Source organism: Nicotiana tabacum, chromosome 3 (assembly GCF_000715075.1).
Source record: "Nicotiana tabacum cultivar K326 chromosome 3, ASM71507v2, whole genome shotgun sequence".
NCBI lineage: Eukaryota > Viridiplantae > Streptophyta > Magnoliopsida > Solanales > Solanaceae > Nicotiana > Nicotiana tabacum.
In genome coordinates, this window is record NC_134082.1 from 10588335 (window position 1) to 10604600 (window position 16266).

General features: G+C 35.9%; 1 protein-coding gene across 4 annotated transcripts; it reads left to right on the top strand.

Annotated features, from left to right (window-relative positions):
• Positions 1-1716: 1716 nt before the first annotated feature.
• Positions 1717-5365, top strand: LOC107777511 (omega-3 fatty acid desaturase, endoplasmic reticulum-like). 4 transcript variants are annotated; one of them, XM_016597568.2, is made up of 9 exons: positions 1717-1823; positions 2789-3078; positions 3163-3252; positions 3623-3689; positions 3801-3893; positions 3998-4180; positions 4389-4469; positions 4578-4715; positions 4836-5365. In XM_016597568.2, exons 2-9 carry the CDS (start codon positions 2792-2794, stop codon positions 5025-5027), a joined length of 1131 nt encoding a protein of 376 aa, XP_016453054.2. In that variant the 5' UTR covers positions 1717-1823; positions 2789-2791; the 3' UTR covers positions 5028-5365. The 4 variants fall into 4 exon arrangements, with proteins under 4 accessions (XP_016453054.2, XP_075105313.1, XP_016453039.2 ...); XM_075249212.1 differs by lacking the exon at positions 1717-1823 and adding an exon at positions 2340-2462; XM_016597560.2 differs by lacking the exon at positions 1717-1823 and adding an exon at positions 2578-2701.
• The last annotated feature ends 10901 nt before the right edge of the window (positions 5366-16266 follow it).

A 16266-nucleotide genomic window follows, 5' to 3' on the forward strand; every position in this document is an offset into this window, starting at 1 on the left:
AAATACTTATGTTAAATGGAAATTGCAGGTGATATTGAGTGGGAAAGGAGGAGGGAGAAATGAATGCACATATAGTGGTAGTGGGAAAACACCTCTACTGTGTGCTTCTGCTGCATTTTTGGCTCTGGATATTGCCATGGTGATTGGGATCCTCATTCTGATTCTCTCAACACTCTTGTTTGGCAAGCTGAGGGTTTCTTTTGCTGTTGCGGAGATATTGTTACTAATAGGGCTAAGTGTAGAGTCTGGACATCTACAAAATTGGGAAATAGCAAAGGAAAGTTGTTTAGTAGTAGGACAAGGATTATTCTCAGCTGCTGGAGTTTTTGGTATACTGAGTACTGACAGTTTTCTTGGCGGCTGGTTTATACATGATAGCACTAAGAGCACAAAGACTATTGTTTCATCAAGAAAGTATAAGTGCTAATTTTGTTAAGACTGCTGCATGCCTGCATCTGTTGCACCTTGATAATTTATTGATTTTATTGTTAATTTTGTTAAGTTGCTGCATCTGTTGGTTAAGACTGTTGCATCTGCATCTGTTAATTGGTAATGCAGCCAGTAGATGAGATATTTAGGTGTTGCATCTGTTGCCTCTTTGAGACTTTGAATTGTGCATACTGCTGCTGCATGTGTTGTTGCCTTTTGAATTTTTAGCTTTTGCTTAGTTGTAGTTACATTAGACTGTTGCTGCATCTGTTGGAAAGATATTGTTAAGCTGATGCATCTGTTGGTTAGACTGCTTCTGCATCTGTTGGTTAAGACTGCTGCATCTGCATATGTTAATTGGTAATGCAGCCAGTAGATGAGCTATTTAGGTGCTGCATCTGTTGCATCTTTGAGCCTTTGAAGTGTGCATACTACTGTTGCATGTGTTGTTGCCTTTTGAATTTTTAGCTTTTGCTTAGCTGCAGTTACATTAGGCTGCTGTTGCATCTGTTGGAAAGATATTGTTAAGCTGCTGCATCTGTTGGTTAGACTGCTGCTGCATCTGTTGGTAAAGACTGTTGCATCTGCATCTGTTAATTGGTAATGCAGCCAGTAGATGAGCTATTTAGGTGTTGCATTTGTTGCATCTTTGAGCCTTTGAATTGTGCATACTGCTGCTTCTTGGAATATTTGATACATAATATTGTCATGGCCATGGTATTCCTTGTTTATTGACATGATATTGTTCAACCCACTTTTCCAAGGGCACTGACACGCAAAATATTTAAGGGTTTGTCAAACTATCAACCATTGTCTACTTGTCTCTGGTGTGTGGTAGCTGAAGAGCTAGCTACTTTCACTTGAATCAATTTACATGGACTCGTTTACGGGCAGATATTACTTCCATTGTTCTAATTTTTTTGGTTAAATTACTGAAATGCAACAATTTGAATGGGTCTTGGTTAAACCGAAACCGTACCGAACCAAAATAAGAAATACCGAACCGTACCGAAATAATTTGGTACGGTATTTAGTATATACAATTGATAAACCGAATACCGAAATACCGAACCGAAATTCTTAAATACCGAACCGAAATACCGAATGTCCACCCCTAAGAGAGAGAGAGTACGTGAAGTAAATTAATGGTATTCTTAGGCACATTTTTTCTTCTTTTTTTTTTTGGTTCAAAAGAGAATTTATTAAAGTAGGGAACAACGAGGTACTTAGCTTTTAATGACTTGATTTTTCATTAATTTTCACGACCCAACTATTCCAATTCCACAGACTTAGGCTTTTCTATTTCTATATAAATCCCCCCTGGATTCTGTCTTTTAACCTGCAAAAAAACTTAGCCAGTGAAAGTGAAGACAAATATAAAGAGTTATCAAAAGGTAATATATACATAAATTTTTTTATTTTTTATTTTTAGTCTTGTGTATGGTACAAAATCTTGAGAAAAACTATTTTTTGTTAATCACTGAAATTGTACCATACATTCATTTTAACTTTTACTTTTTGTTTTTCCTTGAGATATTATGTAAAGGGAACAGTGCATGTGTTGGCCACTGAAATGTGTTTACTTTTTTTCATTTTTTTGGTTAACTAGATTATTTTCTTTAGCTAATGCAAAATATCTGAAAGAGTTGCTTTATTCTCTTATTCCTCCTTTTGAGGGCGAATCTAATTTTATAATCTTTATTTCAACTTTTTAAAATATTTAAAAAGTTGCTTTAGTGAGCGTACTTAGGATTTAGAGTCAGCGAGTATTATTATTTATATACATCTTGATTTTATTTACACACACGCATATATAGACTTGTCTTTTGTGTTTTCTTTGTGTGACCTGTATCCCGTAATCTAGTTGCTCAGACTCTTTGAAGTATCGTTGGGTGCGTGCCGTATTCTTCAAAGATAATGTATTTTGAAGGATCTAATATGAGTGCGACAATATTTTGGAGAGTGTATGCAACATAGATTATGTGTTTGAGCCGTGTAATTAGCAAGCTGCCTACATATCACACCTTCTTGGGGTGCGCTCCTTCCCTGAACCTTGCATAAATACAAAATATTTTGTGCACCAACTGCTACCTTGCCTTTGCACGTATATATAGATTGTGTGTTAGGTGCAATGTTTTTTGTCTAACCCTTTACTTCTAGTCTCCCTCTGTAGTAATTGATAACAAAAATGTGGCTGAACATTTGCCACTTTTTAGTCTTCTTTTGCCACTAAACATAACCTTATGGAAGGGCTAAAACATTTGTCCAAAGGGCAGTAAAATATTGCCACACCTCTTTGTTATAAATTCTGAACTTTTTTTGTGTGATTTTATATTAACAGGTTCTTTTTTATTTTCAGAAAATGGGGTCTCTTGGATTGAATTCTGAAAAGGGAAATGAAGAAATGGAATTGGAATTTGATCCAAGTGCACCACCTCCATTTAAATTATCTGAAATTCGAGCTGCTATTCCTAAGCATTGTTGGGTTAAAAATCCATGGAAATCTCTAAGTTATGTTCTTAGAGATTTTATTATTGTTGTTGCATTGGTAGCCATAGCCATTTATTTGGATAGTTGGAAATTTTGGCCACTTTATTGGGTTGTTCAAGGTACTATGTTTTGGGCAATCTTTGTTCTTGGACATGACTGGTAAGTTAATTACATTTTTTAATTCTTGTTTTTAACTTAAATATTTTCATTGTCTACATTTTTAATTTTTTTTTTTTTTTGCAGTGGACATGGAAGCTTTTCAGATAGTGCATTTTTGAATAGTGTGGTTGGACACATTCTTCATTCTTCTATCCTTGTTCCCTATCATGGATGGTTGGTTCTTCTTCTTTCTATCCAAATAATTTTCCTTTTATCATTTGCTTTAGTCACTTTAAATAAAAAGAATTATAGATAAAATTATAGTTTGTGCTAAGCTCTCATATGTATGAGGCTAGCTAAAAGGTTTGGTCCACGTGGGTCTATTATACAATGGTCGATATTTGTATTAGGGTTTTACCTAATACATCTGATTTTATACCTAAGGTTCGAAATCTGACACATCTGATTAAAGATAAAGGAATATGAATCACTCCACTACTATCTTTCCGATAGCTTTACTTGACTTTTTTTTATGATGTTGTTTCACGACTTAGAATTGATGACTTCTAGTATCTTTGCTAAAATTTCTCTAAAATAATTGCAGGAGATTCAGCCATAAAACTCACCATCAAAACCATGGAAATGTCGAAGCTGATGAATCTTGGGTGCCTGTAAGATATAACTGAAATACTGAATTTTCTTATGTTAAAATTACTCCTAATTTATTTATCTTCCATTTTTAACTTTTTCATTTTAAAGATACATCTTTTTTTGCCCTGCAGATGCCAGAGAAGCTATATAAAGAACTGGATTTTGCTACCAAATTTTTTAGATTCAAGATTCCTTTGCCCTTATTAGCATACCCAATGTACTTGGTAATAGTTTTTTGCTTGATTATTTTCCCTACATAAATTCAGTTATAAAATATTTTATTCCATGTTCTTTTTTAATATTAATATTATATTTTTGGGTGATGTAGATAAGCAGAAGTCCAGGGAAAAAAGGTTCTCATTTTAATCCATACAGTGATTTGTTTCAACCTCATGAGAGAAAATATGTCATAACATCAACATTATGCTGGACTATTATTGTTGCTATTAAGAGACAAGGTAGACATGTGTGTTCTCTCCAACTGCTTAAGCTTTATGGAATTCCTTATATGGTTAGTCATACCCAAATTTTCCATTATTATTTCTAATATCTTGTGTAACTGAGGCAATTTTTTATTTTCTAGAACTCGTTAAATTGCACTAATAATATAATAAGTATGTTTTTCTATTGTATTTTGTACTAAACATTATCTAATGAAATCAATGAGATGTCCTTATATAATGACCCACTAGAACTGACTTTAATGTTTTTATCCTCAGATTTTTGTGATGTGGTTGGATTTTGTCACTTATTTACACCACCATGGCCATGAGCAGAAGTTACCTTGGTATCGTGGCAAGGTATATATTACTAAAAGAAAACACTAATTTTTTCCATTATCAAAATTCAATACAAATAATTTTCTCTATCTATAATGCTAATTATATTGTAATTTTTTTGATAAATAGGAGTGGAGTTATCTTAGAGGAGGATTAACAACAATTGATCGTGATTATGGTTTGTTTAATAACATTCACCATGATATTGGCACCCATGTCATTCACCATCTTTTTCCTCAGATACCACATTATCATCTCGTCGAAGCGGTAATTCATAAAATCTTTGACTTTTATTTTAAGGGAAATTCATGTCCAGTAATTACTTTAAATTTCAAATTTTGAACTTACTCTAATATGATTATATCGGTTACATTTTTTTTGGAACAGACTAAAGCGGCGAAGCCGGTACTTGGGAAATATTACAGAGAGCCCAAAAAATCAGGAATAATTCCATTTCATTTGATTGGAAATTTAGTGAGAAGTATGATGAAGGACCATTTTGTTAGTGACAATGGAGAAATTGTGTATTATCAGACTGATCCACAACTGCTCAAATTATTTGGGAAAAAGGCTGAGTGACTATTCACAAGCCTATATTACAGAAATATAATTTCTTGTTAACAAATATTTCCGACAAATTTCCTTTATTTAGAAACTTAGTGATGGCTATATGGTGTTGGCAAACAATTAAAGAGAATATTCAGACGGATTTTGGTAGTTTTTTTTAATATTTATGCTCTTAATAGCCCGAAATCAACAAGCTTTTGCAATGATGGGAATGAGTAGGCCTCACTGTTAAAAAAGGACCTATTAGGACAATCTCTGTAACTAAATATAAAAATCCTTGCTAATTCTATTTAGCAATGGATTAGTTGCAGATTATCAATAAATTTTGGTCGAATCAAGCGATTTAGTGATATATGTGCAAGTTCGTAACTAATTTTACTTTTTATTTTGTAATGGCTACTTAGCAAAAAATGGATTAAAGGTCAAGTTTGTATAAAGGGAATCTTGATTTTAAACTGAAATTTTTATATATTTCTAACTCGTAAAACGCTCCAGAGCTTAGGTGTGGGGTTTAGTTTCGTGAGACTTATGCCTCGGCTATCGGTGCTTACGCCTCAGACATGCCCAATGTCTAGTGTGTTGGGCTTGCCAAATAGAACTTTATGCAATTGTATGTAACTAACTTTGTTGAAATTAAATTTTCTTAATAACATTGACTATTCAAAATTACTTTTTACTTAATCATAAATCATTAAGTTGAGGGTATTTTAGTAACGTTTGTTATGTCTTAACACATAAGTCCATAATTTTTTTTGTAATTATTTTTTTAAGTATATTTTTTTAACGTTTACGAGATACAATACTTAGTTTTTTAAATAATTAGTTATCATGGTATTTGTATGGTGAATTATGTGTATTAACTTGTTGAAACTTAATAATAAATGATGCTAGAAAATCATATTTAAATTGTGAATTATATTTTTAAATAAATTCTCTTTCAAATTGAAAGCATATTAAATAGAAGGAGTATTTTAAGAAAAATATCAAATTATAATATCGAAATTCTTTCAAAATTCGTTACTTCTTAAGAGATGCATATAAGATTTCGTATCGGATAAAAAAAATTTGAGTTTGAGTTGTAATGACGTTACAACTAATTTGCATATTATGATTAAAAAAATTTTAAATAGATTATTTGTTATAATTTTGTGATTTCAATATAATTTTTATAATTATTTTTTATTTATACTATCTTAAAATTCTTGAAATTAACAACAACAACAACAAAATTATACCCAGTATTATCTCACACCGTGGATCTGGGGAGGGTAGTGTGTACGCAGATCTTACTCTACCTTGTGAGGATAGAGAGGTTGTTTCCAATAGACCCTCGACTTAATAAAGTATAAGCACCACATATATAAAAATATAGACAAGAAGGGACAATACCAAAAAATCATATAAAAGCAGAATAAAAATAACAAGACAGTAAGGTGATTAACAATGAAATAAAATAACGGTTAGTCATAAAAACATACTATCAATAGAAAGCGAGATTGCGTGCCAATACTACTGTTATGAACATTCTAGACTACCTACTCTACTACCTTAATCTTCGACCCTCATACCTTCTTATCACGGGTCATGTCCTCGGTCAGCTGAAGCTACGCCATGTCTTGCCTAATCACCTCTCCCCACCTCTTCTTTGGCCTACCTCTACCTCTCCGTAGGCCCTCCAATGTCAACCTCTCGCACCTCATCATCGGGACGTATGTGCTCCTCCTCCACACATGACCGAACCACCTAAGCTGCGGTTCCCGTATCTTGTCCTAAATAGGAGTCATACCCACCTTGTCGCGAATAACCTCATTTTTGATCCTATCTAACCTGGTTTGCCGGCACATCCATCTCAACATCCTCATTTTCGCTACCTTCATCTTCTGGACATGAGCGATCTTGACTAGCCAATACTCTGCTCCATACAACATCATTGGTCTGACTATCACTCTTTAGAACTTATCCTTAAGTTTCGGTGGCACCTTCTTGTCACAGAAAACACCGGAAGCAAGTCCGTGGGACTTACGCCCCATATCTCAGGACTTACGCCTCGCCTCGTCAGAGGTAAAATGCCTCGCCTCACTATGATGACCCAAAAGTTCATCTCGTGTTTTAGAACCCAATTTGGGGTTCCAAGGCCTTCAAGACCTCATTTTCTTTCTCCTCGATTTGTGTGCGTAGTTCGGGCGTGTTTCTGGAAAGCCTTTATGTGAAAATTTGAGAAAATGCTAAGTTTTGCCTTTAAAATTGATTTAAGTTGATTTCGATCAATATTTTGAGTAAATGGACCCGGACCCATATTTTGACGGTCTCGGATGGTCCGTAGAAAAATATGGGGCCTGAGCGTATGCCCGGAATTGAATTCCAAGGTCCCTAACCCGAGAAATAAATTTTTAAAGAAAATTGTTAAACTGAATATATAACGGTTTTTAGAAATTTAATAAGGTTTGATCTTGTTGCTATCGGGCCCGTATTTTGATTCTGGAGCCCGGTAGAGATTTAATATAGTGTTTAAGTCATGTGTGTGAAATTTGATGAGAAACTGAGTTTATATGACGTAATTCGGACCCCCGGTTGTGAAAATAGAAACATTAAGTGTTCTTGAGAATTTCATTGATTTTGATGCTAAATCCATAGTTTTAGGCGTTATTTTAGCGATTTGATCGCACGAGTGAGCCCATATAATATTTTTAGACTTGTGTGCATGTTTGGTTTGGATCCCCGATGGCTTGGGTGAGTTTTGGATAGGCTATAGAGTGTTTTGAAACTTAAAAATATTTCTAGTATGTTGCAGGTTTGTGAAGTCTGCCTCGCAAATGCGAGCATCGCATTTGCAAAGAAGCTTCACATTTGCGATCAGTAGGGCTGGGAAGGGACCTTCGCAATTGCGAAGTTTAGTATCGCATTTGCGAACAAGTGTTCGCATTTGAGATGATAGCTGGCCCTGGACATTTTTCGTATTTGCGATGAAATGTTCGCATTTGCGGGGTTCACATTTACGAACCCCTGATCGCAAATGCGATATCTGCAACTGTTCAAAACGAGTTTTGGATGGGATTTTTGATTCATTTCTTGAATTTTCAAACCCTAAATTTCATGAGGCGATTTTCCAAAGACCCTTTTCTTCCCTAAATCACAGGCAAATGATTTTTAACTTATTTCTTTCAATCTATTTCATCTTCTTACAAGATTTCATCACAAAATCTAGGGTTTTTCATGGTGGAATTGGGTGTTTTTGGGTAGAACTTAGGAATTTCGAAATTTAGGGATGTAGGCGTCAAATTGAGGTCAGATTCCAAAATCAATTATATATCCGGGCTCGGGGTGAATGGGTAAATGGATTTTGGTCCGGATTTCGAGTTTTGACCAAGCGGGTCCGGGGTCGGTTTTTGACTTTTTAGGAAAAATATTGGGAAATATGTAATTATGCATTGGAATTGATTTCTTTAGCGATAATTGATATTATTAAGTTAATTATGACTAGATACAAATGGATTGGAGGTGGAATCGATAAGTAAAGCGGTAATTGAGGCTTGATTTTGGCCGTGGAATCGAGGTAAGTGTTGTAGCTAACCTTAGCTTGAGAGATTAGGTATTGTTGCCTTATTTGCTACATGTTTAGTTGTTGAGTACGACGTATAGGCGAAGTGACGAGTATCTATGCGTTGTCGTCGGGTCATAGCATGCGAGTGAACCTTATACTTGTGATTATTGTATTTCTTTATACATATTGTTCATGCTTAAACTGGTTATTCTTCATGTTAAATAAGTATTATCATGTTTTCCTGGTTTTGGATAATTGTTGAGTATTGACTCAAGTTGAGATTCATATTGGGAAGTTAAATGTTGAAACGAGGTTGTTTCTTGATGATTCCCTTATTGAATTGTTATTGTTTCTACTGTTTGGGTGAGGAAGAGTATAAAGCACGAAGGGTAATGCCGTGCAATGTTTTGTGAGTGAATGATAAAGCACGAAGGGTAATATCTTGCCATATTCTGTGAGTGTTAATGCACGAAGGGTGATGCCGCGCCGTATTCTGATATTGATAATGCACGAAGAGTGATGTCGTGCCATGATTGTGAGAGAGTTAATGCACGAAAGGTGATGCCGTACCGTTTCTGTTGTTTTCTTATGATAAGGACGAAAGTAAAACTACGAAGGGTGATGTCGTGCACGTGATTGCTGTGTTATTACTTTTGTTGGTTCAAAGCATGATATTTACTGAGTTCCTGTTCTGTACTATTTTTCAGAATATTCGTAGTCCCCTCAATATGTTTTCCCGCTTCCTGTTATTATCTGTTAAATTTTCATTATTGTAATTTTCTCGTATATGATTTAACTGCACAGGTTATGTTATTGGTCGTGTCCTAGCCTCGTCACTATTTCGCCGAGGTTAGGCTCAGCACCTACCAGTACATGGGGTCGGTTATATTGATACTGCACTCTGCACTTTCTGTGCAGATCCCGGTACTGGACCGCACTGATCAGAGTTTGGGTTGCTTCCTTCAGTCCATCAGGAGACCCAAGGTAGATCTGCCGGCGTTCGCAGATCCTGGAGTCCCCTTTCCTCTATCTTAGTTCTCCCATCTCTTTTAATTTCGAGAACAGATGTATTTTTTTTAAACCATTATTTGTAAAAAATTCTTAGAAGTTCGTGGATTATGACACCAGATCTTTTGAGTAGTCGTGTATTAGTGTTTCAAACTGTTATAAAAAATTTCGCACTTCATATTTGTTTAGTTTAAGTTATTGTTAATTACTGTTTTGATTAATAATTAATATATTAATGTTGTATCTGTTAGCTTGCTAGCATTCTAAGAGTTAGGCGTTATCACGATCCGGGCTGTGGAAAATCTGGGCCGTGACACTCACGACCCCGCCTTTAAAACATTGATTTCTAATCAATCAGTAGACAAATAGTCGATGAATGGTCTTACGATTTTTGACACAACGCATTTATCGTACGTCCAGCTAACAATTCGGCAAATTAATTAGGAGATGAAATTGTACGTAACATTTGTCATGTTATGTTGATCATAAGTTTCTCCAGACTAGTAATTTTACTGTGATGTAAAAAAGTGTACTTATAACATCAAATAATGATAGAACAAGTCTGTGAGATAATTTAGCACACTTAAATTTCAAATTGTCGTGTTATGTTGATCGTATATTTCTTGCAAATTTACAGCCTTCTGAGTAGTACTAAAACATTAAAATCACACAGCAGAGCTCCGAGAGATTGTTGTTTATCTTGTCCTAATTAAGCAATCATATTTATAGAGTTTTAAGACTTCTATTGGTTGATAGGTTAAACTGCACTAATAGTTTACTATATTTTTTGTACTGTCGAGAGTCGGTTGGAAAAAAGTTATTCCCGGATTAATTATCTCGGGATTAGTTATTCTACCTTTCTATGGGATAAAAAATATTACAATCTCGGGATAATTAATCCGAGGATTCATTATACCGCATTTTCTTCCAATCAAACATAGGATAAACTCTTCTTAAATTTAATCTCGGGATTAATTATTTTTTATCCTTCGTACCAATCGAGCCTTACTGTCTGAGAGCTCAATCTAGACGAGTCCAAAACTTTTCTAATGCCTTTTTGGGCAAAAAATATATTTCTACTACTAAAAAAAAGTTACATAAATAACTAAAACGCAGTATAATACTGCATTTTACTTTAACGGAAAGTTAGCCGTTAAAGTAAAATACAGTACTATACTGCGTATTATTAAAAAATTATTTTTTAAAGGAAAATGCATAATTGTACTGCATTTCTCTATTAATATTGGGCCCACTTCTGCAGAACCTGCTGGGAATATTTTTTTTAATGCAAAACGCAGTACAATACTGCATTTTGCTTTAAAATTTGGGCCCATCAATAAGTGTTTTGCGGATAACTGACATACCAATAATTCAAATACATAAAACGTGGTATTGTACTGCGTTTTACATTAAAAAAATTCTGCACCCCAAGCTTATTTAAAGGCGTTTGAATTTTATGAAATCCATTAAATACTTTCCTTCAAACTTCCGTTCATACTTCTCTCTTCTTCTTATCAATCATTTTTTTACAATGTCTGAAGAGCCAAAAATAAGGGTTTCATTATATAAGGGTTTCATTATATTGGAGGGGTGAGGTTGTGCTGGAGAATAACTCTGTGAGGTATAGCTCACCTCCATAGTGTCATGTTAAATTGCCGCTTACAATGGAGTACGATAAATTGGTATTGTTGTTACGTAAAAAAATGAGTCAGACGAAGCGTTCAGTTAACCTTAAAGTAACCGGTAGATTTCCGTATTCAGTGACTCCGCAGGGGTTTGCTTATTACTCTGAGTTTAACATCGAAGATGATGAAACTCTTAGAGATTTTTTGCGAATTCCGGATGAATACAGGAAATTTATTGTAATAAAATTGTTGGAAATGTACGTCAAGGTGGAAGACGTTCCCAATAATGAGGGCGTGCATAGTAGGGATACTCCCCAGTCATCGGGTGGTTATTCTGGAGCAATTTTTGCCGGACAGATTGCCGATGAAAGAGCTTGCCTTGATTTAAACTTGTTACCACCTGCGAATGAGCAGCCACAAAATAATTTTTCGACTTTATATAATCCACAAGACGACTGGTAAACTTTAATTTTTCTACGATTTAGCGATGTTTATTTTATGTTTGAACTGGATTTGTATTAACACTCATATTTTTTATAGCGGGTACCGTCCGGATATGAATTTTACAAGTTATGACCCCGCCCTAGTTGGAATATGCGTAGTTCTGGAGTATTGGACCACGATGGTCCATCTGGGAGTCATCATCAACAAGAAAATATCCATCATGATGTCAAGACAGTATGACTTGTAAGTAAAGTGATATATCTATTTCTAAAGTATTTATCTAGTTGGGTAACTTATCATTTTGTTCTTTTTGTGAAGTGAAAACGAGCTTCTTGATGTTCCTGACCTCACACAGTTGAACATAGACGACGTATTCACTCGTGAGTTGGCAGATGCGCAAAGTCAGGAAGATGATAGTGATTATGACAACAATGCGGATGGGTCTGGAGATGACACACCCTTCCATGATGAGGGTGATGATGAGGAGGAAGTGAATGTTGAACCTGAGCTGACGAGGGAGCATGTTCCTCCACCTCCCGCTAGACCAAGAGTGTATGAGTCCCACGTGCCATTTCATGAGCGTAATATTCCCTACCTTGATAATTTGCCAAGTATGCTGAACGTGGATGCCCTCACAAGGGATGATGACGAAATTCGGTCAGCAATATGGGATGAGTCTAGACCAGCTGTTCTGACAAAGGGCATGTATTTCCCCGACAAAGCTCGCCTAATTAGGGCTGTAAAAATCTACAGTATAAGAGAGTGTCGTGAGATGATAGTAAGTGAGTCAACTACGGAGGTATACAAGGTTGTATGCCATAGAGACTTTATGGGTTGTTATTGGATGTTGCGTGCCAGCAAGAAGAAATCAGGTTTGTAGAAAGTGGGTAAATTTATTAGCACCCACAGATGTGAAATGGACACATTCAATGAGAATCACTTCAACCTGGATGTGGACTTGATTTCTCTTGTCTTGATTCCATATTTGGAAGTGTCCATTAGGTTCAAGATTAAAGAGTGTATTACAGACATCCACCAAGAGTATGATTGTACTATAACCAAAAGAAAGGCATATAAACATGCCTTTGAACTTATTTATGGCGACTGTGATAAGTCTTTTTCAAATCTGCCCAGGTGCATGGACGCACTGCAACACTTTAACCCCGGCATTGTTGTTGAATGGAGGCGTGAGCGTAGTCCGGACAGACCCGAATATATTTTCAACTATGTGTTCTGGTCATTTAAAGCAGCAATTGATGGTTTTGTGCATTTTCGTCCTGTAATTTCCATAGATGGTACTCATGTCTATGGAAAGTATGATATTAAGCTTTTGATTGCAGTTGCAGTTGATGCCAACGGCCAAATATTTCCACTAGCTTTTGTCATTTGTGCCAATGAAAGCGAAGCGACGTGGACAATTTTTTTGAACCACTTAAAGCAGTACGTTGTCAAACAGCGTTCAGGTATTTGTCTAATATCCGATCGACATGGTGGCATTTTAAGTCCTGTACGGCACTTGCCTGAATGGCAAGAACCATATGCATACCATTATTACTGTGTGAGGCACTTGAAGGCCAATTTCTAGAAGAAATATCCTGACAAGGCCTTGTATGACTTAATGTGGATGGCTGCAACTGAGCACCAGCAGTGCAAATTCACCAGGTGCATGTAAGCGATCCGGTAGATAGATCCACGAGCCTATACTTGGTTGATGGGACATGAGCTTCACATGTGGACATTGCATGCTGATGGCGGCAGATGATGGGGAGCCCTCACTACAAACATGTCGGAGTCATTCAACGGTTTGTTGAAGTCTGCCCGTAGACTGCCTGTCACTGCCATGGTCCGCATGACATTCAAACAGAGTGCGAAGAGGATAGTTGAAAGGCATGGAGCTGCATCGGCATTGATGGAAAGGGGTGTTCAATTTATGCCAATACCCATGAGAAGATTTGAAAGGTACATGAGGCGAGAATAGTGGCATTCGTTTCTATAGTACGATGATGATCGGGGTGTTTTTGAAGTTAAGACCGCTATCTGCGGACACCGTGGGAATAATCTGCAGATGGTGAATAAAGCCAGAAGGTTTTGTTCATGTGGAAAATGGACCATCTACCACATGTCGTGCGCACATGCGTTGAAGTGCTTTTAACAAGTTGGATATGGGGCAACCAACTATATTGATAGGCAATACAGTGTTGCTGAATACATAGACACGTATAGCGGGCAATTGCAGCCATTAGGTGCTGAGCATTATTGGCCGTGGAAACCTTTTAAGATGGTATGTAACAAGTACTATTTGCGCAAGTTGCAAGTGAAAAAGAGAACGCGTATACGGAACCAAATGGATGTTGGTGACACCGTTTATGCGCGTAAATGTGGCATATGCTCGCAGCCAGGACACGACCGTCGTAAATGTCCTTCAGGTGGTGTGCATGGCGGTGGTAATCCAGCTCCTGGTGCAAGTTCGTCGAATGTACCCAACTATCAAGGATACCCCTAGTCTTTTGTTTTGGTTTTGTTTTTTTTAATATTTGTCTGTACTTGTGTATGTTGCAATATATATCAAATAAAATTATGTTCCACAATCTTGTTACATCTTATTTTTTTAACGTGATGTTTTGATATGGTTGTTCAAATATTAAACTTATTTGTGTTAGTAAAGAAGACCAAGAATGTGGAATAAAAAAAATTACGTATTAAAAAATAAATCTAATATGTAAAGCGCGGTACAATAATACGTTTTATCTATTGTATTGTCGTTCTCAAAAAGCTGGAATGACTGAAGAAAAAGCTATTTAATTGCAGAATAACTTTAATATGTAAAGCGTGGTATAATAATACGTTTTGTTGAGTTGTCATGTCGTTCTGAAAAAGCTGAAAACCATGTGAAAAACCTGTTTTGTTGTAGAATAACTTTAATATGTAAAGCGTGGTATAATACTATGTTTTGTTGAGTTGTCATGTCGTTTAACTTCAATAACTAAAACGCAGTATAATACTACATTTTGTGTGAAATATTGACTATAAATAACGGGCGCATGCTACTTATGTTCTGCGCTTAACAATAACCGAAGTTTCTCTTTAAGAAAAGACTGAACAACCTGTTTATGTCCCAAGGTGCTATTGCGGAGAAAAATGCAGTTTGTACAAATAGTGGTCAGATGGTAGACGCCGCTACTGGGCATGTATGAACAAGGAGGACGAGCAACCCGACAAGCCTACATGTGAATTTGAGGTATGGATGGATGAACCATGTAACCAAGAGTACTACAAAGAAAGAATTTATGATCTTCATATTACCTGTATGAGGCAAGTGATACGCGAGCGCCGAACCAACCAAGAAATTGATGACTTGAAGGCGAAACTCAATGAGGTAGAAGAAGAGAAAAAAAACTGGAAGACCAACTCCAGTGGTTGGAGCAAATAGTAGTACGTGGTCGTGACTAAACAGTGGCTTGTACGTGTTGAGTGTACTAGTGTATCTTTATGTTTCCCTTGTCAAGTATTTTCATTAGTTCTACTATTTGTTTTTGTTATGTGTATCGTTAGATTTGCCGTGTTTGTGTTTGGGTTGTCATATTTAAATAAAATTGTTGTTCAAATTCTGTCACAATAACATGTGTCGTTAAACTAGAATTGTTGCCATTATCTACATAATGTATTATTTTCTTCATAGAATTGTTCAAATATTCAACGTATTGGTGTTACTAAAGAACACCAATCTAAACATTTTTAAAAAAATTATGTGTAAAGTGTGATATAAGACTAAGTTTGTATAGTACTACGTTTTATGGAGTTGTCTTGTCGTTCTGAAAAAGATGAAAACCATGTGAAAAAAGCTATTTTCTTGCAAAACAATTTAATACTTAAAACGTGGTATAGTACTACGTTTTATGAAGTTGTCTTGTCATTCGGAAAAAGCTAGAAACGCATGTGAAAAAGTTGTTTCCTTGCAGAAAAATATAATATGTAAAGCGCAGTATAATACTACGCTTTGTTGAGTTGTCATGTCATTCTGAAAAAGCTGAAAACCATGTGATAAAACAATGTCGTTTTAGAGAAATTTAATATGCAAAGCGTGGTATAATACTACGTTATATGTGAAATCTTGCCTATAAATAACGAGCGCATTCTAGTTATTTTCTGCGCTTAACAACAACCTATAGCAAATATTTCCATAAAACCAAAGTTTCTCTTTAAGAAATGTCTCGACAACCCCTTTATTGCCCAAAGTGCGACTGTGGAATCAAAAGCATGATGTACGATTGTTGGGAAGAAGCTGGATGCCGCTATTGGGCGTGTATGAACATGTTGTATAGGCAACCCGGCGTACCTACATGCAATTTTAAGGTATGGATTGATGAACCATGTGAGCAGGAATATTATAAAGACAAGTTGTATCATCTTCATGATGTGTGTACGGGGCAGTGGGACAAAGAGCGTCAATCCAAGCAAGAAATTGCAGAGTTGAAGGGGAAACTCAAGGTGGTGGAAGAAGAGAAAAAAAAAGTTGGAAAACAAGCTCGAGTGGATGAAGCAGAGAATACTAGGCGGTAGTGACTAAACAATGGCATGTACGTGTTGAGCATTGTAGTGTATCTTTATGTTTCCTTTATCCAGTATTTTCATT